This window comes from Gambusia affinis, linkage group LG19 (assembly GCF_019740435.1).
Source record: "Gambusia affinis linkage group LG19, SWU_Gaff_1.0, whole genome shotgun sequence".
Taxonomy (NCBI): Eukaryota; Metazoa; Chordata; class Actinopteri; order Cyprinodontiformes; family Poeciliidae; genus Gambusia; species Gambusia affinis.
The window spans coordinates 15465569-15488139 of NC_057886.1; the positions used below are offsets into that span (position 1 = coordinate 15465569).

A 22571-nucleotide genomic window follows, 5' to 3' on the forward strand; every position below is an offset into this window, starting at 1 on the left:
ATTTGGCGACAGCTGACATCAGTTCACAAATAAAAACAAATGATTTTATATCTATGATTTCAGCATGTTTTAGTTTTATTAGTAAACACTACATTTCCAGTGAGTTGTAGTTTTTTCCTATTAATTGCTGTTTTTATTTCAGTTGACGAAAACGTTTTCTCAATTTCAGTTTTCATTATTTTGTTAGTTTTAGTTAACAATAATAGCCATGGTTACCGAGGAGACCGAACTGCAACACGTCTTTTGTTCCTGGAGATAAAGAGGAACAAAAGATTTTAATTAACTTCGTAAAACAGAGGGGGGAAAAAACGCTGAAATGAAAGAAAACCGTTAATGTCAAACATGTCCGTTTGCGGGTCTCCACAACTTGCCAAGCAGGGATTTCGAGGTTGGAGCGCGCATTGAGGAGAAGAGACGACGAGGAAGCAAAACGGGTCTGACAGAACACAGGTGGGAACAATCAAGGCAATTATACAGGCAGACAAGCAGGGGAAGTAAAACAAGACGCAACAACACGGAGAGACCCCCAAAACAACACAGAGGTTAATAACAAGGCAAAGAAAACAAAAGTAAAGTGGGAAAGTTGACAGAAGAGAATGGTGCAGATAGAGGCAGAAGAAATTTAGTCAAAAGAAGAGCTGCAATGAAAAAATTTAGATATTTTGTGCTAAAAAGCATTTTCTCAGAAGTATGCACTTGAAATTTGTCTTCCTGGTTTATATGAAAAGTCTCACACTCCTGTAATAATTGTATTTTTTTAAATAATAAAAAAAGAGGTATAGATAAATCATTTCATAAATTTTACTGCCATCAGTTTGACACACCATATTGTCAAAGTTACTGGGTCACGGCGCCAATGCTGGGATCCAGATGTTCCATGAAAACAGGTGTATAAATCCACCCTCTGGGGTCGCAGATCCCTTCTACACTCAGTGGTGAAGAAATGCGTCTCTCTTGTTCGATTGGTGAATTTCAGTTTGGTACCAAGATGAGATTTCAGCTGCACAATGAGTCCAGATGTAACTAGATGTAACTTTCCTGTTGTTTTCAAGGAAGTTTGATAACAAACTTTCTTTAACTTTTTTACTCAAAACACGTGAATTCTGGCACGAACATTTATTGAACGTTTTCAAAAAAATTCTAATTTTTGTTTGTGAAAAAAAAACAAGATTTAATCCAAAAATCTTGGGTTAGATTCAGAGTTGATTCTGCTTTGCTTCATTATAACATTGCATGTATAATTTATTGCTGAATAAGTAAAAAGGAAATATTTTACAAGAATTTTTATTGAGGACAAAAATATGACTCATCAGTACTTTTAACTTTTGTATATTGGTTTTAGACTCCAGTGTTTTTGATTATGGATGTTTGTTGGTCATTATTAAAGTTTATTCATATCAAATGTTAGCAAAACATAATTTAAGTTCATCTGGTGTTTATGTAAACAAAGATGTAAACAGTTTGATTAAGTGTGTGAAAAATAAATCAATATAAATAGATGGTTTCAATAAATATAGACAAAACATTTTCATACACTCTCTTTACCAAAAAGACAAACCTTTATTAATATTAATTCCTAATAGTTGCTTTGAAACATCTTCTCTTTATGTGATTTATTATAAACTTTAAGCCTATTTCATGTCTGGAGGTTTACAGCTGAGAACAAAGAGGAAAACTGGAAGATGAAAAGTCTTTGATTTGGACTCTGCGCTCGACTTTGGACAAAGTTTCCAACGACTTAAATGGAAAGATCTGGCTTTGTGAATATGGATCCTGAGGGAGCCGTTTACTCCACAGGCCAAGGAACACGTGGATGTAAGAAAAACGGGAATTAAGTCTCCTTATGCTCTGCATAGATCATCGTAATTCATTTAATGAAGGAAGCTGTGAGTTAATGCAAGCTGAGGTAAACCATATGGCTCGTATAATTAGTCGCAATCGTTTTTTTCTCAGCTTAAGCTCGAGCATTTGTTCAGGTCTTGTCCAAACAGAGCAGCAATTCAGGGAAATATTATGACACCTTGGTAGAAAAGCTGAAGCGAAGTCTTTCAAATGGCTCTTAAGGAGTAAATATATTTTCTCTCCTTAGGAACCTTTTATTCAGAATTCACATTTTTCACTTTTTTGTTCTTTTGTGTTTCTAAGAACACTGAGGAAGAACCACCCTGCTGGTTTGTAGCAGAAAGTTGGTGTTTTTTGGTGTCTGGAAGACGAGCCGTTTCAAATGAGCAGGCACTGCCAGTCGCCTAGCAACCCCAGTGAAGCCCAGTCCGTCATCTAGCAGCCAGAGCTGAGATCCCGAACAGCTGGTTCTAATATGGAGGTATTTTCCTGCCTTAATTTGAGAACACACATTTTCAGTCTGAAAGCAGGATTTAATTTGATGTCTCAAAACTTGTGATACTTGAACTCAAAACTCCTGCTCACTTTCAAATATTCACTGTGCTTTCTCAAACCATTCTCCTCGTGCTCAATTCTTGTCTCTGCTCATATCAAATCTCCACTTGCAAACCTCTGCTCGCTTGAAAATCATTTTCTCCTCACACTTGGCAACCTCTCAGCCAATGGAATGACGAGTTTATACTGGGTGCGTTTGTTTCCTTCTAGTGGGCGTGCCTGTGTGGCTGCTATCTATTGTAGCCACACAGTGATTCACAAACGAGCAGAAAGGTTTGTGAGCGGAGATTTAATCCGAGCAGAGAGGAGTTTTGAGCGTGAGGAGAACATTTTGAGAAAGCACAGAGAAAATTTGAAAGAGAACAGAAGTTTGGAGTTCAAGCATTACAAGTTTTGAGAAAAAACACATGAGATCCTGCTTTCAAAATGAAAATGTAAGAGGTACGGTTGTGTAACTGTGCATCTGTTTGCAACCATTTTCACATGTAAATGTTGGGTTTGGGGGCGTGGCCAGAAACAGCTTCTGTGGATTTAAAGTGACGAGACGCCTTAAAACGGCTCATTACACAAACTGACACAAAAACTGAAATCTCGTTATCTAATAATGATTTTGAACAAAAAATAATGAACATGCTGTAAGGAAGGTCACCTTTAAGTGCGTCATGCTGGACCCAGACAGTATTTATTTCACATTTAATGTTAGAGAAAGGCAGAGGAAAGCACCAGAGTGATATAAAACACAGTAAAGACGGCGTACTCACTGGAAACTGCATGTTCCTGTGCAGGTTTTGCCTTCAGCATGAATACTGGACATGATTTGTGAAGGTTGAACTCATGCCATCATCTGTGCTGAATAGCAACAATAACTCCAGTTTTTAGATGTGTAACCAGTCACAGGTGTGCTAATCTTTGCTTGGACGTCTGCTAAAAACATCTGGTGCTCTTTCTCAGCACCGCTAAGGTTTCCTAAAACGTGCTGCATCACAGTGACTGAATCTGTCACCTCAGCAGCAGGAAGATAAGGAATGACTGAGTGGTTATAACATAATACTGGGGTCACACTGTTTTTAAGGCCTTACCTTCTCCTTGTCTGCAACATCTGCGGTTTATACAGACGCAGCTTGAATACGTTCATATTTTCTCAGATCTCAAGCCATGTTTCAAAGTGGTGCTAACCTGTGCTCTGTTTGTCTTACTCATACAATCAGGAAGTGAACCAGCGCCAAGAAGAAGTGATTGACTGTTGGGATCGGTTTTGCTCTTTGCATCATTAAACCTATATCATGTTTGACCCTGGCAAAGATACACTGAAGATACGCTGAAGCACAGATGTAAGGAGCTCTTTTTTTCTTCTTGTATTGAAAGCAAAATGAAAAGCGACGCATGTTGAAGCCAGACCTTCAGAGCTGTGCAGCAGATTCCTGGCAGACCCCAGAGCCACGGCGGCGGTGAAAGATGAGCTGGAATGAGCCTAAATGCCTCCTCACGGTAGAAAATAAAATGTTTTTGCACAAATATTCCAACCTGATATTAATGTAGCCTTCAGTGTTTAACACCATGAGAAACACTTTAATCCCCAATTCTTGTTATTCATTTTTACGCAAATAAAAATACAGATAATTCCTTCTCGCACGTTAAATATCGGTACAACCATTATGTAATGACATTAAAGAGTTGTTTAATTGTGGGTCAGATATCATGTATTTTCAGAAAACTCTTGTACACAGCGCTTATAAAAATAACATTTATGTTACACTTTATACACTTTATGTACACTTATGATATGTAACATATTTTTAAGATTTTATTGACATTAGTTTTCTCTTTAAAATCAAAGTTTTCTCTGTCAAAATATCAGATTTTTTTGCTCACAATTGATCTGTAAAAACAATAAAAAAGGGTAAAAACATGGAAGGAGGTGGATACTTTTCATAAAGACTGTTTTATTTTGGTTTATCATCCATTTCAGTGGAAACACGCCGTCTCATCCAATTGAAACTCAGCGATGACAACTAAGCTTTTTTTGGCTTTATCCATAATAAAATCATCCTGAGGAGGAGATGGATTTTGGATACAATGTAAAGAACCCTCCTTACCATTCTTCATCTAATGTTGATTAACAGGAAGTCATTTATCATTTACCGGCAGGAACTGACATGGATTCAAAACCTTTCTTTCTTTTCATTGAAATGAAGCCTAGGCGCAAATTCAATCTGGAAGACTCTTTTAGCTTCCGGCTCATCACCGTTGATTGATCAACGCCGGTCCAAGACTCGTCACGTCCAATCACCGTCCAAGCCCCAGCTGATAAGGACCGCCATCCAAGGCGTCTTGCGCTTTCCAGCAGAGCTCAACCCACCTCCACCCCTTCACCTCCACTCGCTCGGCATCAGGCCACATCCTTCATCGCTTCCTCCACCAGTGCCGGGTCCCGGGGGATGACGTTCCTCTCAGCATACAGAATGCTCATCCAAGCCCATCGCAAAGTTTGCGATGATCAATGTCCTTAACCGGGGCCCGAGCGCCAAAGATTTAAGTCATACTGTTATTATACTTTTCTAATGGTTTCCCTTTTCTCCGTCTGAGTCTCTACAGATTGAATGGTTCTTTTCCCCAGACTGTGTTCAGTTCCAAAAACTGAATCAAACACAGCAGACAGGACAGAGAGACAACATTCACTTCTCCACTTTAACAGGAAATCCTTCATTTAATGTCTACTATGGTTTGGTTTTCCGATGTATTTTGTGTTTAGTTGCACTCTAGCTCATTTGTTTAGTTGAATTGAGTTACTTTATTGATCATTCTCTTGAAAATGATAAGAACAGAAAGCTGCGTTCGAAGCGTCGTCAGAGTGAAGATGAGATCGTTCGGTTATCAGCTTTAATGGGAGAAGAGATGTTTATCTGCTTCCTTCGCTCCGTCCTTCTCACAGCGACACTTCAACTAACCGCAATAATCATCTAAAAACACGAGCTGCTCTCACTCCCCGTCGGTGAGCGAGGACTGATGTGATTCTGTGGTTTGGAAACTGCACATTACGATCAGCTCTGAGTCAGTAAATCTGCCTTTTCTTGATGATTAATCAATAATGGTGCCACTACGTACTCCTAATAGTTACTATGATCATCACAAGAGCCAAACATGTACATAATGTGTGTTCAGAGTTTGTAGAAGAAGAAAAACGAAGAAATTAACGAAAGTACTCACCCTCACCAACACAAAATGTGCAGATGAATGTGAAGAGAGAGAAAAAGGATAAATTCCTTTCAATATTTTTAATTATGAAAATATGAAACATCTGCTCCCATTTATGGAAGAGTGGCAAAATTGAACTAACTTTCTGCTGCAACTATATGGAGAAGGTGCTTATGACATAAAGTGAAACATGGTGGTGGCAGCATCATCCTGCAGGGACAGAGAAGATGGATCGACATGAAAACAGAAAAATTTTGGAGGAAGATTTGTCAGTAAGGATAGACACTCATCGTTCAGCTACATGAAGTTGATCTAATTACATTCGTGTGTTGGAATGGCCCAGTCAAAGTTCAAAGACGTAAATCTAAAATTGAAAACTGGAACAAGAGTTAAAAATGGAACAAACTTTCTGGACCTCCTGTCAAACGTTCCAGAATTTTAAAAATGTAAAATATTTTTAAAGCTGAAGCTCTTTGTGTTGATGCACATCTTCATATCGTCATAAAATACAATAAACTTTGTGGTTGTGACACAATCTACCAAAGTTCAATATGCATGGAAACCTTTGCAAGCCCCTATATGGAATAAAATATGATCTAGGAGCAAAGAGGCGTGGAAGATTTGTGTCAGTATTGACTGAGAGCAAACCAGGCTGTGAAACTGGAGTAATAATATTGGCTGGATGGCAGATATTGAATCGTGAGCAAACATAAATGGATCCTTTTCCTCCACCTTCACCCAGGCATCCTTTATATGCAGAGGATAATCTTCCTGTGGTCTGAACTTCCACAAATAGCTCAGTTAAATTAAATAATACTGAGCACCAAACGCCTTAATTGCTTTCCGAACATGCAGAATTATGTGCATGTTTTGGTATTTCCTCATCTTGATTTGATTGTATTACAACAGGCAATAACATGCAGCAGTAATAGAGGTGAGTGGGCATCTTTTAAGTGCTGTTTGTTAGGTGTGTAGTCATCTTGCGTTTCCTTCCCATCATGCTTTCTGTCTCACTGGCGCTGATCAAAGACCATAACCGGTCATGTTCACCCAACCGGGGCACATGGTTGGCCTCCAATGTCCTGGAAATCCTCAACACAGACGCTAAATAAACATTAGTGTGTGTGTGTGCGTGCGTGTGCGTGTGTGTGTGTCTTCCAGAATGTGTGTTTACCTCGGAGTCTGCGTAATAAACTGGATATGTCAATTGAACATAATTCCTGGCTCTAAACTTCAAATCTGTATGCGTTCGCCTGAGTTTTATTCGCTGTTTCTTTCCCTCTATTATCCCATTTTGCAAGTGGCGCCTTCTCATCCGTCTTTACCCAGCATGCACCTCAATAACCTCTTTACATCTCTTTATGTTGTTGTCATTCATGCAGGTCTCTCCTCTCAGGCATTCATTTTCCTGGCCAGGAAAAGCACCTCTGGTCAGAGTGTCAGATAGCTGCTGACAATAAAGGTAATGACTGTATCAAAGCCGCTCGTTATTGATGGATCCTGTCATCTGCAAAATAACCGTCTCATGGTGTTAAGTTGTTGAAATGGATAAGCTCTCAACCACTTAGAAAATGGTTCCCAAAGTTTTCAGTCTCAACATGAAGAGCTCATAAAATAGTTTCCACATGACCGAGTTTTAGTTCAACTGTTTTAATTCAACCAGCAGCTTTTTATAAAAATAACAGGTGTTACAGAAAAGCTTCTTCAAAGATTTGTCAAATTTAGCTTTCAAATGCTGAATCCATTCATTGATGGAAAAAAAGTTATTCAGACCAAACTGGACCTCTGTGAGAAAAAGGAAACTCCCTCAACTCGTCTTTTGAGAGTTGAGGGAGTTTCAACTTTAGAGTTTTCAAGAATGAACAACTTAATTATGGTATCTCATGTCCAGACTTTGTATAGGCCATTCTTAAACCTTCACTCCATTCTTTATTTTATTTTTTTTTACAAAACTTGTTACTTTTATGAATATATTCCACAAAAGATCAGGTTTTTGGAAGTAGATATAGTTTTAAGTGCATGTGTGATCGATCTTTGAGTTATTTTTGGTCTGCAACGTGTTTGGCCTCAGAACTTTTGTCCCATGAAGATCATTTTTGGCCCAGTTTTTGTTTTTAATTATTGTGACCAGTGAGATCTGCAGTCCTTCAAGTGTTGTGCTTTTTTTGTCACATCCTTGATGAATGTTTTGGTTAAACTTTCCCTTGTTAAATGTTAAAGAAATTGATTTATAATGTTTTGCAATCCAAAAGATGTAAACTGCCTCTCCTGATTTCACATAATTAGTCATTTTCCTCCTGCTCTCCCTCAGCTGCTCAGCGTTCCTCTGATTAGACTCACCTGGTCTTAATGTCGTTCTCTACTCCTCCTCACTATTTAAGCTTCCTGGTTTCCATTGTTTCTGCTTTCACTCACCATGTTGCTCTTAACTTTCTGTCTCACCAAATTATTTGTATTTTCTAGCATACAAATAGTTTCTAATTAGGGATGAACGTGCAAGTTTTTAGTTGGTTTTTTTTTGTTTGTTTGTATGTGTTTCATCAAAAAGCATTTTATATGCTAATGTTTTATGCTGTCCCCTAAACATTCAAGTTTAATCCATTTGTCTAACACTTAATAGGCTTTATGGCATCACAAAGATTTATTTAAAAAAGGTTTGAATTAAATTCACGTTATTGTTGAAATTGAAAATTATGTTAAGTTATTAAGATGCATTTTCTGGAAATGAAAAGGTGATTTTTATAATCCGCGTGACCATAAAATGCAATAATTGCCATGATTGGACATAAATTGAAACTAAAGATCCACTTCTTAATGCTATAAGAAAGATCTTGATTTAAAACGTGTTTTGAAGACACTACCTGGATTTCTATTACAAACTTTATTGATATTTTACTAAAGTAAAAAAAACAGGAACTAATTTTCACAATTGCTGCGTTTTTGTTTTGTTTTTGTTTTTTTAAAAAGCAATTAAAATCATAGCTGAATAAGATTGATCAGTTAATAAGTTGTTTAAAAGAAACATGGCACCATCACCCTCCTACCGCTTCCTGTCATCTTCTTCCTCATTTCTGCCAGTGGTAACATCCGGTTGTTGATCACATGACTCGTGTGACGCAGTTTTGCAAAATACACAAAAAATACCCCTCCTTGTGGCAAAACTTTTTTCTTTTTTTTCAAACTTGCCATGTTTTCATTAAGCAAATGTGTTTTCTAAATGTCAAATTGCTCAACTTTAATTTCAATGAAAATTCAACTTACAATAAATAATCTTATTTAAGCGCCGCTGGACGGCTGCAGTGATAAAATGCTTCAACAGCGCTTTACCTAAATGTGTGAAGGTGAAATCGACGTCAGGGTCAGAGGTCAGCAAGCCTCTGTTGATCTACAGGAGACTCTTCCTCTGCTCCTCTGATATGCTCTTCTGATGCAGATGCCATCGAAAATTCTAGCATACAACTGTGTTGCTTTTCCTCTTTAGTGGCCTCCAGTTGTGAGGTTAATGATTTAACGAGGGAGACCTTCTGAGAAAGACTCATTTCCAGAATGGAGCTGGAATTTCAGCCACTGGTGTGTAGTCACTTCCCCTAATTGCTTCCTGAACTTTGCCCCTGAGGTTTACCCTGCCCCATCATGTCCTGATGAGGCACAATGACAGACATGGATGGAAAATGAAAGGCTCGGTGTGTGTGTGTGTGTGCATTTGTTTCTAATAGCTTGTGGGGACCATTTTCCTGACATATACTTCGTTGTGGGGACCAACTGACCGAAGCCTGGTCCCCACAAGGGGAAATGCTGTTTTTGGGTCAGGGGTCAGATTTAGGACTAAGGTGTGAATTGAGTTTTGGTTAGGGTTAGGGTTAGGGTTGTAATGGTTAGGATAAGGGTTAGGATAAGGGTAAGGTTTAGGCTGTAGAAATAAATGGAAGTCAATGGAAAGTCCCCACAAAGATAGCTGTACAAACGTGTGTGTGTGTGTGTGTGTGTGTGTGATTGTTCTGGACTGGGCCAGCTGGTAGCAAAGCCAAATGTACCTCATTTACTTTTGACCTACACTCCTCCATCACTCCCTCAGAAGCAAGGCCGCTCCTGAACCGTTTCCCTGAAATTATCCCCACAGGCAAACTGTCGTGTCGTAATGGCGTCTCAACGGGGCCTAAAGTTCCCACATTGATTTCCTGGATTTCCCAATTCTTGGGAATCAGGGATGAGGATGTTATATTTCTGAGAACAGAAGCTTAACCAGATTTTCATTCACCAAAGAATCTTTTCTGTCGGCACATTTTTGCTCTTTTGCTCTGCAAGCATAGTTTAATTTATTAATATTATTAATTCTGGCTTCAACTTACACACAAACTGGATCAAACTTTGTTTCCAGAGAAGGTGAAAATTTATTACTGATGAAGTTTTTACAAATCTATCTCGATGCAGCGATTAGAATCCCCTACATGAATGTTTGGGGGAATTTTTCTGCCATATTTCGAGAGCACACATTTTCAGTTTGAAAGTAGGATGTCTTTCTTCCCAAAACTTGTAATGTTTGTACTCAAAACTTCTCTTCTCTTTCTCAAACCTTTCTGACAAACTGAAGGCCCGGGTGCCAAATGTGGCTTCCTTAGCTTTTTATGTGGCCCTTTAAAGTCCCAGTTACATCAATAAGTCCCTCCAATTTTCCACAAATCTGCAAAATTCACACAAAGTCTTCAGATTTTCACATTTGTTTATGATTTTTGCTGCACGTTTTTCTTAAAAATGGCCAAGAACATTGGTCAGCCTCACTTGATGTCAAGTTATAGTCTGTGATCGATGCGGCGATTCATAAAAAGTCACAGTTAACATCATACATTAGCGCAAATATCATAACAAGTCTTTTCAAATATTTCTAAATTAGCACCAAAAAATCACAAAAAATCCTGAGTGGACTGAAAAGATGTTCAATATTATTTAATTTTAGGAAACGGCTGTTCATTGATATTTTAGCAGTATAGTGGGTTTTATCACTGCATTCTGGCACAACCGGCCCTTTAAGAACGTTCAGATTTTTGATCCGGCCCAAAATGAAAATGAGTTTGACGTCACTGAGAGAAAAACACAACCAGAAGAATTGGCTGACCAGATCAGGTTTTTATTTATTTTTTCTTGAACTGCATCTGCAAAAAGAAAAAGAAATCTCTTTTTGTGGAACCATGACATAATTTCCTCAGACTGAACTTCAAAGTCTTTATCTTCGTTACACATTTTATGTTTTCTTCTTTTGCGATCATAAAACCGAGGGCGTTTTTATGGGCTGCATATGGTAAAATGCACGGCCAACACTTTGTCCCTGATATCGTCCAGGAGATTCCAGCTTCTTTTTAATAGATTTAAATCCTTTATCCTCTGCTTTTTCCTCCATCCTGCACATCTTTCTCCCCAGATTTTCTTTCCCACCTGGAAAAACAGAAGGCAGTGAAACCAGATACAGGCAAGGAAGTGGGTGCTTGCAGGCCGCTGTGCTGTCCTGCTAATAGAGATGGATGTGGGCTAAGAATTGTCTCCAGGACGGCCTGAACGGAGCAACACACAGGCAGAGAGGGGAGATCCATTTCTCCCTCTCCTCCCCCGTCTTTTACAGCCATCCTGTAGTGAGCGGGCGGGGCGGAGACCTCACGATTTGATTTGAGGAGACCGCGAGATGGAGCCCTGCAGAGAGAATGGAGTGGTGAGGAGAGAAGGAGGGGAGAGTGGAGGAATGACATGCTGACATTAGAGGAAGATGGATGATAAGAGAGCAGGGAGAGAGAACTGAGGGATCCAAAGAGGCATAATGCAAAAGAAAAACACAAAGATGAAGAAAGATAGCGAGCATAACTGCAGACAAGCAACTTGTTTATGTTTTAGTGAATTCTTTAAACGTCAACGTCATTTAAATGTTTCAGAGGTCTCTTTTTTGTCAAAGCCTTTTGGATGTTTTGATGCGACAAAAACAAAACTGTTGCCGTAAGAAAATAAGATCTTTTTATGTTTATTTGATTACAGACATATTTTCAGAGGTTAAAATGTCATCTTATTTCAAGCTCGAGTAGATGGCATGGTACAGTTACAATCATTCATATTTCTTTAACCTGGAATACTGGTCACATTATCAGATTAATGAGATACTTGACCAAAAACATTGGCCAGGAATATTACATCTGCTCACTTGACTAATCCTGACACAAAAACCATCAGTTTCTGAACATGGGTTTAGTTTTTCCTTCTGAATCCCAGTTTTTGAGAAAAATATCCACAAGACAGAATGGAGTGCCACATAAAATGGTGTAGTAGGTATGCCAGGCCATTAGGTGGCACTGTAAAACTGCCAGAGAACAATAGAAAAAGCACAAAATGGTGCCAGTGAGGCACACGTGGGAGACGTGAAACTATGATGTCATAGTTTTAAAAGGACTATATATGTATTCCATATAACTGCACAATTTAACATTTAAAAAAAAAAGTTTAATAGAAATTCAAATTTTTGAAAAATTCAAGTTTTTGAAAAAGATTTGATGCTAGCACAAGGTGTTTTTTTGTTGTTTATTTTTGCAAAACTGCAATGGAAACACTTTTATTTTTCCACCTCATGATCACCAACTGGATGTGACTCAAACCACATTTTTATGGTGGTTTGTGCCAGAAGAAGAAGACGACTGGAAGTAGTTGGAGGATTGTGGTGAACAAACTTATTCAAGTGTAAATTTCTCAATTGGAAGCAAATGTGAAATTGTTTGTTTTTTTCTCTACATTTGCAGAATGTTGACAAAAGTTTTGTAGTTACAGAAATGTTTCAAAAACATTTCTGGTCTTCTAAGACCAGACACAATCTTACAACAATCACTGTAAAGACCAGAATCCATGTTTATGGATTCACAACCTAAAGGAGAAAAACCTCCTTCTGTTTCTTTCTGTTGGTAGATTCACATCCCTCTCTGCCTGCCTGAACAGGAATGAGTCACAGTCACCAAGAGAAATCCTGCCTCCAGTAAAGCATCATCTTTGTTTGCTTCCAGTGTCTCATCCGTGATGTTTTGATGCCTTTTACTAATATGTCTAATTTTACGTTAATGAAGATAATGACGAAAAACACACTATTTACTGCCTCGACTTCTGCTGCTTTATATGTACAGGAGTTAAAAAAACAAAAACACATCCGACACAATAAATCGGCTAATAAAACTGTCCCCTGGCTCTTAGTGCTGCCTTCACTGTGTATTGAAGGCACCGCCTCCTTTGCTAGACTCCTTTTATAGATAGAGTTGGAGAGTGTTTCTGAGTGTGACCCTTTTGAAAGCATTCAATGAGAGGAAGAAAAACGTTTAGTGAAACTGGCACACGAGTTAAAAACGCAGCTGTCCAAAACATCTTCCTGTTTTTAACCACTGTCAGACTCTTGGATCTTTTTAAGACTCTGATGCGGCGGCGTCAAACTCTTCTTCATTTTGGGTCACATTAACGTCACAAATGCTCTTAAAGGGCCAAATATATATCAGTTAACCTGATAAACAAACGATTAGAAGTTCTTCTTAAAATTAAATCATATTTAACAGATTTTCTCATCGATCAACCGCTCTAGGATTGCTTTTTTTTTTTTTACACTAAATTGATAATTAAAAAAATATTTGCAGGAAATTTTGCAATATTTGGCAAATGTGACTTTTTATTGCTCACAAATAATCGATCTATAAGTTGACTATAACTTGACATCAAGAAGTAAAACATACTGCCACCTGCAGGTGGGAGTTGGCATCACTTTGAACCAATGTTTTTGACCATTTTTCTGGAACATTTTCAATAAACTCATAATTATGCATTAGCACAAAAAAATACGCTATTTGTTGATTTTGTTTGAATTTCCACAATCGTAGTAAAACTAGAAGTATTGACAAATAAAAGCCACTTTGATTTAATTAATAAAAGGATATTTAAGCACACAACTGCTATCTCAAAGGTTTTATTTATGCATAAATCTGGAGTCTAGAGGCCCACATAAAAACCTACGGCGGGCCGGATTTGGCCCCGGAGCCTTGTGTTTGACACATGTACTCAACAAGCTTTTGGAGGAAGGAAACATGAACTGCATTGTACATTATTAGCATAATTACAGTGCCAAAAATGGCTTCAACCCCTTTATATGTGTAGTTATTATTATTTTATTTGAATAAAATAAAATAATTATTTTATTCAAATTCAAACTGAATTTTGAGTTTTCATCAGCTGTGAGCCACAATCATCAAACCTGATATAAAGGAATGTTTGTGCTCCATGTGTTTAAGAGTTTCACTTTATAAAATGAGTTAAAAATAAGAAATTAACTTTATTATTCTGAATATTTGGGATGCTATTGGTGCCAATGTCTTGAGTATGTGTTATTGGAATATTAATACTTGAACACCAACTATAAAGCCTTAAAAAATGCAAACACTTTAAAAAGACTTAAATAAATAAGTAATGCTGAGCCTGGTGGGGGAACAAATAAAGCCTGGTGACCCGCCAGGCTTACAGTACACTGGGGTAAACCCTCATATCTAATATGTTGCGCCATCTTGTGGGATGTAGGAAAGTACAAGTACTTTGTTTCTGTACTGAAGTACACTTTTCAAGTATCTGAACTTTTCTTAAGTAGACTTTTCTAAGTATCTGTTCTTTCTACTCAACTACGCTCCAATAATGTGTTAAATCTACGTCACATTGTGTTATTAGTTTAAAATGACTTGTTGGAGTTAACCAGTTGAAAATTGTATCATAAAATTAAAAATATTATTCACTACTGACACATTGTGAAGTTGAAGAAGTTGAAATGATTAGTGCCTATTTCTTTAGGTGTCTCTAATGCCATTTTTTCACTCAGAAACTTTTAACTTGAATGTGTTTACTAAAATCCTTTAAAGATATATCCATTCCTCTTTCTTAGTTTATTTAATGGGATTAAACTCTGCAGGAAATTCCTGAAATTCTGATGCACAGAACCAAAAGTCCAACAAAAACATGTATTATCTGCAGCATTGTTCATTAAAATGGCACAACACTATTGATGTATTAGAGAAAAATATACATAAAGAGGCACACTTACTGATATTTTACACCACTGCATTAAGAAATACAGTCAGCAAGTACTTTTACTTTCAATACTTTGAGTATTTTTAAAAGCAAGTCAAAATGTGAATGTGTTTGTTTATTTGTACTTTTACTGATACTTTCTCCACCGATGATTTTGCGATCATATCAACCCGCTTTCCGAACAGAAAGTACTGCTGGATAATAGCGCCATCTCGTGGACAAAAATCGCACTGTTTCTTTTTTTAATATCCAGCTCTGCAAAAACTGAAGAGTCTCCTGCAGTGAAAACCTCCTCGTTTTTCCACCAAATGTTGGTTTCTGAACTCTTCCTGGGTTAAAACATTAGTATTGTTGTTTCTAAATCAATATGAACGCGTTTTCTTTGCATTATTTGAGGTTTTAAAAGTGCCGTATCTTTTTTTTTTGTTATTTTGACCATTTCTCCTTTCCTGCTAATAAATACAAAATTTTTGTTTTTAATTTTGTATACATATCGTCAGTAGTTCATAGAATAAAAGAACAATGTTCACTTTACTAAAATATACACCTATAAAGAGTAAAATCAGAGAAATTGATCATTTTAAGCGGTCTCGCTTTTCCAGAGCTGTTTAAGGATTTAATATATTTCCATGGAGTTAATTATAAGTTTGTGACTAATTTTCCGCTGCACTTTGGTCTCTGAGTTTATGTGTTGCACCCCAGATTCCTCTTCACTTCTGCCAAGTCCCTGCGGATCTCCTCCAGCAGCTCCAGCCTCGTCAGCTTCCTGTCGATGGATAACAGCAGCTCCTCTCCTCCTGCATCCCTGACGGCAGCGTCCTCCACGGTGGCCGTGGGCTCGGACTCAGAGGCCTGAAACGAGCCCATGGTTTGCTCCCACACCATCTCAAAGTACGAGTCGATGAAGGACTCCAGCTCCTCCAGGCTGCTGTGGCCCCAGCGGTCGATCAGAGCCTGCAGGCCGCCGGACTCACACATCCTGTGGAGAGTGCGCTCTCTCAGAGCCGGATGGCAGAGAGAATGGACGCCAACGAGGTTTTCCTCTGAGGGAAAGCTGGGCAGACTCTGATAAGAAACCAGAAGCATCGTTTGCTGCCTTGGTGAGAGGCTGTGAGGAGAAGGGAACCTGAGAGGTAACTCTATCGCCGACCAGCTCCGCTTGAGCACAGACAGGAACACCAAGCTGCTGCGCTCCGAAAACACACATCCAGACTGTCTTCCAGCTCTTCTTGCTGGTAAAGCCACAACCTGCGTTGGGTTTAACTCCTCTGGACGAGACGAGGAAGATCCAGATTCAGCCGCTGGAAAGTAAAAATCATAATATATGATGTGATTTCAGGAGTGCAACATGCTCTGACATGAGAAATGAATCTGCAGCATCAGGATCTGTTACATGTTACTCTCTTAATTTGATTTGGTTTAAATTCATGTTTTCTTTCTGTGTATAGATCAGTCTGTCACTGAATTGTTCAAGAAACATTACAGTAACATGTAATTTCCCTTTGGATCAATAAATAATTTTTTAATTTGAATTAATCAAAAACTTTATCCACAGTTTTTTTTTCAGGTTACTTCAAAATGTCCTTACTGAACTTGTTACATCAACAGCCGGTTATTCAGCATAGTTTTTGAATCTCCAAAATATTAATACATTTTATTTCCTCAAGGTGTTGTAAAGAGATTCTTCAGAAAGCATGCCAATAGTATAATTTTGATAAAAGATTCAAAACCTGAAATCTGTAAAAGTTACATTTTCCTAGTAGGAAAGGAGCAACAATATCTGAAAATAGATTTTTCTATTAAAATCTTTATTTTAAGATTCCCACAAATTAGATTGCGTTTGCAAAAATCAAGTTTAATTTATCTAAAATTATTTAGCTTCAATGGATGATTTGTTCTATAGACATCCTCAGTTCAGATTAAAGTTTTATTTTCTACTCATCTCACAGTTGATTGTACTTCAGTAAAACACTATTTTAATTACCACATATCTTTGATAGCTAAAATATATGTTTCTCTCATTACTTCTTATTTTTTTAAAATCAGGAGTCTATTTCAGATCTAAAATATCTTTATAGACAGTCATGCCTACATGATTTTGTTCCCCTGCTTTTTGAGGAGGGAATCCAGATAATTGAATATATTTTTCTGTGTGGAGAAAATCTAAAGTTTTACTCACAGTCAAGAGACAGTCGGTCTCTTCTTCTCATCTGTTTCGTTAGATTCCTCCTGTGCAGCATCTCATTATTCTGCTGTTCCTCTGCAGAACCGACCCGTCTCCACAGTCGGTGGTCTTTATAATCGTCGGCCCGCCTCTCTGTGGTCAGCATCTCCTCCACCAGCTGGATGAGTTCGGTGACCTGCGCTGCGTCTCCCTGGTTCTTATTGTCCAGGACGTGGTACCGGTTCCCGCAGCGCTCCACCAGCCTCCTCAGCGGCTCTCCTTCGCTCTCGATGCGTTGCTCCACGCTCGTGTCTCCCAGCCAGTCGCCGTGGCTGAACAGCACCACGGTTCTGCTCCAGAGCTGGCTTCCCCCAGCATCCAGCTGTTCCTCAATGGCTTCCCGGTGGAGAGCCGTGAAAGAGGAGCTCACGTTGACGACCAACAGGATGGCCGAAGGAGTCCTCAGGACCTCTGAGGTCACGGGGAAACATCCTGGAGTGTCCAGCACAGAGACGGTCTTCCCTTCGATTCTGCTCTGGTTTTCACAGCAGGAGACAGTTTGGGTGTTTGTGGGAAAGTGGTGTCTGTTGAGGATTGTGTTTCCACATGAGCTCTTTCCTCCTTTCCTGCCACCAACTAGGATCATCCTCAGCTCTCGCAGAGGGGCAGGATTCTCTGTCAATGTAAAGTTTTGTTTTTAAGTCAAAACATTTCAACAATAAAGCCCTAAATAAATACCAGATGTAAAATCTGACAGTTTTTTCTCAAATTTCTGATTTTAATCGCAAAATTTTGACTTTTTTTCTCAAATTTTTGATTTTAATCTCACAATTTTGACTTTTTTCTCAAATTTTTGATTTTAATCTCAAAATTTTGCCTTTTTTCAGAATTTGGACTTTAATATCAAAATTCTGATTTTAATCCTAGAATTCTGACTTTTCTGTGAATTTTGACGTTTTTCTGCAAAAGTCTGAATTTAGTCTCAAAATTCTGCTTTTTCAGAATTCTGACTTTAATATTAAGATTCTGATTTTAATCTTAAAATTCTGACTTTTTCTTAGAATTCTAATTTTAATCTCAAAATTCTGACTTTTTTACGTTTTGTCCAAAAGCAACTCTTTCGGTCTTGATTTAAAGGTACTCAGTGTTTCGGCTGTTTTTCAGTTTTCTGGAAGTTTGTTCCAGTCAGAATTCTGGGATTATTGTCATAACTGTCAGGGGAAAAAACACATATCTGAAATCTGAAAAAGAAAGTCAGAATTATGAGATTAAGGTCGGAATTTTGAGTTTAAAGTAAAAAAAAAGTCAGAATTTTATTTGAATCCTCTCTTCTCTAACTCACTCGGCTCAGACTTTGCCTCCAGTCTTAGTTTTTCTTTCCTCCTCAGCCGGTCGGTGGCTCTCTCTCCCTCTTCTTTCATCCTCCTCTTCATTCCCTCCAACTCTCTCCTCTCTATTTCGTAATGCCAGCTTCCGTCGCACGTCATCACCTCCTCAATCTTCCTGATCAGTTCTCTGACTTGGAATCCATCTCCTTTGGTTTTATTGTTCAGAACGTGGTACCGGTTGGAGCATTTCTCAACGAGCCACCGCAGAGGCTCTCCCTCGCTCTCGATGAACTTCTCGGTGGTGGTGTCGCCCAGCCAGTCCCCGAAGGTGAACAGCAGGATGGTGCGAGCCCAAATCCACTCGCTGATGAGCTCCAGGTGTTCTTGCGCCGCTCTCCTGTAGGTCTCCGTGAAGGCTCGGTCCACTCGGACCACCAGCAGAAAGACGTGAGGCCCCGGAGGACACAGAGACAAGCTGAGCACCATCTCCCTCCGGTCGAAGACGGGAGTCTCGTTGCAGAAGTAGTTCATCCACCAGCCCGGTGTGTCCACGGCGGTCACCTGTCTGCCAAACACCACAGCGTCTCCAACCGAACACTGAGCAGTTCGGCTGAGTCTTCTGCTGTTTTCTCTCCCCAGGATGGTGTTCAGAGCTGAAGTCTTTCCTGAACCCTTCGCTCCGAGCAGCACAAGGCGGATGGTAGTGACTGGCCTTAACTTCTCTACAAGAGAGCAGAGGAATGACTTTAGAGGTCGGGATTGGTCTCTGCAAAACATTCTCAGGTTGTTTTGAGCTCCTATTTTAGGGCCTCTGTCACTTTAAATCTTCTGGTCACTCAAAGTTTACACTGGCATGTGAAAATGGTTGCAAACGGATGTGCAATTAAAACCAAACATCTTTGAAAAGCAGAAGTAGAGCCTCCTGGTAGAAGTTGATACATAAAAGCTGCACTGTTGAGTTTTAGGTTGTGTATTTTGAATATTTTTGCTGAATGTGTCAGAGCAAAAACTGCAAAGCTATCCTATAGCCAATAAATGTTCAGTAGAGAACATTTATGCTTCAATTTCAATCATGTAAACTTAGCATTGGAGTATTCGGTGTGTTTTTAATTACATAAACTTATAATTTTAAATGTATTGACAGCTTTAGGTTGTAAATACCAGATAAAGCCAGAAGTTGTTGCTAATAAAAATAGGCCTACTGTGCGTTACCACCGACAGCCACTAGGGGAGTAAACACATTTCTAAATGAAAAACACACATCCTTCTGTCTTACAAAATGTTAGTAAATATTTTTCCACACCTCGGATGATGTGGCTCACTATTCTGGACGAGGCTTTGGGTCCATTAGGTTTTAAAGCATAAACTCTAACCTTCAAACTTCCTGATGGCTCCAGTAAAGCTCTTCCCACAGTCACAGTGTAACATTAAGACAACCATGTCCTCCTCCTCCTCTGAGTGTTTTCTTAAAGATTGCACAGTGATAAAGCGTACAGAATAAACACTGTTAAACTTTAAAGATCTTCATGATATAGATGTCATGTAAAAAAAAAATGAGAGAACACTCATGGATTTGTCTCTAAAAGTAATTTATCAGGCAAATGTAACCAATCTTGGCTCCTATCGACTTTCTAATCTTGGGTCTTAAGCTGCAGGCTACAAATCAACTTTTATATTCTTCTGAGCAAATAAAAAGAAACAACTTCTGAAGAACTTGGGGTTTTGCAGTAATTGAGTTGTGGTGTGGGGTTTTGTTCAGCATATTTACAACATGTCCTCTTCCGCACTCCCAGATTTCTCAGATAAAACATTTACATAATAACCACATTTCTCTGTTTCCCACAGGTTTGAGGCTAGGAGCTGCTTTTTTTTCCTTTTCATGCATGAGAAAGTTTTGTTTTCCATCTTTAAATAGGTTTTATGTGCTGCTGCAGTGGAGATAAGCTGAGAAAACTTCTGAATGCAAAACCGAAAGAAAAGAAGCAGTAAAAAAATGCTGCTGTGTTTATTTTGGAGCTGCAGAGGATGAACTGAGACAGAACAAGATTTAGTCACATATAAGGCAGGAGGAGATACATGTGTGACTGCACACTGCAAAACATTTCAAATTGGCTTAACTTGACAGTGAAAGTCCACCGGCTGCCTTGAAAATGCAATTAAAGTCGACAAGAAAACTGTTTTAGTTTTAAGTCGGGAATTGAAGTTGTCAAGAGAAAAGTTGTCTAAACATTGTTTTTCAAGTTATTTAGTTAGGAATTGGTAGTTTTAACTTAATGCTGCAATTTAAACCAAATAATTTTTTCACAATATACAAGAAAAGAAAATCTGCCTTCACCCAGTTAAAGAGCCAGATTTCTCTGTTATTTTTACTCACAATAATTAAGTAAAAATAATACTATCGAGTAATAATATTCTATAATTCTATAATACTCAATTAGTATTAATGTAATATTATGAATTTAATACATTTATTAAATTATAAATTTATTTAATAATAAATGAATGTATTAAATCTAATAAATGTATTATTAAATGCATTATTTAATAATAAATAGTACATTTATTATGTATTATTGAAATTGAAACATAAATACATAGTACATTTATTATTAAATAATTTTAAATTTATTATTTAATAGTTTAATTAAAATTTTATTTAAATCAAATTAATATTGTAATATAATTGTATACATGATCTGATATTAATAAAATATTATTAATATAATAAATTTATCAAATGTGTTATTTAATAAATTAAATTTTATTATTTATATTACTTCAGAATAATTGTAATTCTTGTTTAAATAATGAATTTTATTAAATATTACAATGAATTCAGCTCTAAAACAGTTATAAAATAAACGTTTAATAAAACACAAGAGTCAGATCGATGTAACACTTCCTTCTCAGGATGCAAAACATGCCGCTAAGCATTCTGGGAAATAGTTCCCACTCCTGTCTTTTTCTTCTTTCAGCTTTTTTTTAAAGTGCTAACCTAAAAACTCTAGTTTATTTAACTCTAACAAAAAGTTAACACAACTTACTGCTGTAAGTTTATCTTTCACAAACTCACACAAAATCTAAAACTTGCTAAATTTGTTTTTACTCAAAGAGTAGAAGATGGTAGAAACAACTAAATGCAGCTCAGATGTTTTGCAGTGAGCTGCATGACGTCATAAGGAATCCAAAGTGGAGCTGAATTTCGTGTTTTTTTAAGCTTTGTGGGACTCACCCCTCAGGAGAGATCTTTGACGTTTCATTCTTAAAAGCCTCAGCTGAGCCCGCTCAGCCGCTCCTCTCTTCTCCTCCGCAGTTTTCTGCAAAACATTTTCCTGCATCTCAAACACTCTGCCTCCATTTTCTGCAGCGAGTTTCTGTACCTTCACCAGCAGCTCTGCTATATCAGCGTCATCATTCAGGACGACGCTGTGACACCTCTGACCGCACTTCTCAGCCAGCCAGCGCACGGCCTCCCCGCCTCTTTCCACACACTCTTCTGCGTGTGTGTGCTGAAACCTGTACGCGAAGGTGAAGATGACTATGCAGTGACCCCACGCCCCTTCGCCCAGCAGGGTCACATGCTCCTCCACGGCTCTCCGACGCCTCTCTGAGAAGACTGAGCTCGCCTTCACTGTGACCAGAAACGCGTGAGGGCCCGGTGAGCACAAGGAGACGCTGGTTATGATCTCCCTCTTCACAAGGGTGGAAGTGTCCTGAGCGCTGGAGTCGCACCACCAGCCGGGAGTGTCCACCACCGTGAGCCAGAGGCCGGACACCGCGCCCAGCCTCCGAGAAGAAGAAGTCCTCTCCTTGGTTACAAACTCCTCTTTCCCAAGAATCAGGTTCCCCAGGAAGTTCTTCCCACAGTTCCTTCCTCCAAGAAGGACAATCTGTAACCGTGACGCTCCCAGGGAATCCCCTGGCAAAGCAAAACAGCAAAATCAATCACCAGAAAGCTCTCAAAAAAACTCAGAACCAATAGAAAGAAAATAAACTTACATATTGAAAGCTTGCTTTTTGCCATCTCAGACGTGTTAAATTGAAAAACAGTCACACATTTTTATGTTTCGTTTGTATTTCCAGGTTCGTCATCTGGAAAGCAAAGTCGGCTACTGAAGGAGTGACAACAAAAGGTTGGGTTTTTCTAAGATTTTATGAGTCCAGAGTTCATCTGTAATGAGTAATCAGGCGCACCTCCCAGTAGACAGACAAGGCTGAAGAGAAATATGTACCTTAAGGAGGCAGAGAAGTGAGAAATGTGTTTTTATTGAAATATTGCAGGACAGTAAAATACTTTTTTGTTGCTTTTAAGTCTATTTATCCATTCTTGTTGGAAAAAACACAAAATCTTACCAAATATTTTTGTCTAGTTTCTAGTGCAAATATATTATTAGTACACTCAAAATAAGAAC

General features: G+C 38.4%; 1 protein-coding gene and 1 long non-coding RNA gene across 4 annotated transcripts; one reads left to right on the plus strand and one right to left on the minus strand.

Moving 5' to 3' along the window:
* The first annotated feature begins 361 nt into the window (after positions 1–361).
* LOC122821948 lies at positions 362–12572 on the plus strand. 3 transcript variants are annotated; one of them, XR_006369087.1, is made up of 6 exons: positions 362–450; positions 1649–1815; positions 2146–2323; positions 3763–3885; positions 6975–7054; positions 12526–12572. It is a non-coding gene; the product is annotated as an uncharacterized LOC122821948 (long non-coding RNA). The 3 variants fall into 3 exon arrangements; XR_006369086.1 differs by lacking the exons at positions 6975–7054; positions 12526–12572 and having other exon boundaries at positions 3763–4162; XR_006369088.1 differs by lacking the exons at positions 1649–1815; positions 6975–7054; positions 12526–12572 and having other exon boundaries at positions 3763–4162.
* Positions 12573–15174: 2602 nt separating this feature from the next.
* si:ch211-214j24.15 (GTPase IMAP family member 8) lies at positions 15175–22292 on the minus strand. The gene is made up of 5 exons (XM_044100278.1): positions 22159–22292; positions 21392–22078; positions 18174–18881; positions 16847–17506; positions 15175–15968 (listed from the first exon to the last, which is right to left on the minus strand). Exons 1-5 carry the CDS (start codon positions 22181–22183, stop codon positions 15352–15354), a joined length of 2697 nt encoding a protein of 898 aa, XP_043956213.1. The 5' UTR covers positions 22184–22292; the 3' UTR covers positions 15175–15351.
* Between the last annotated feature and the right edge of the window lie 279 nt (positions 22293–22571).

What these genes read in the sequence shown, in the direction of transcription:
- si:ch211-214j24.15 (XM_044100278.1), bottom strand. Translation starts at nt 22,183, where the DNA reads ATGGCAAAAAGCAAGCTTTCAATAT. An exon ending in TCAAAGATCTCTCCTGAGGG is followed by an intron (nt 18,882 to 21,391) that starts GTGAGTCCCACA and finishes GCTCTCTTGTAG; the next exon opens with AGAAGTTAAGGCCAGTCACT. An exon ending in GGAGGCAAAGTCTGAGCCGA is followed by an intron (nt 17,507 to 18,173) that starts GTGAGTTAGAGA and finishes TTACATTGACAG; the next exon opens with AGAATCCTGCCCCTCTGCGA.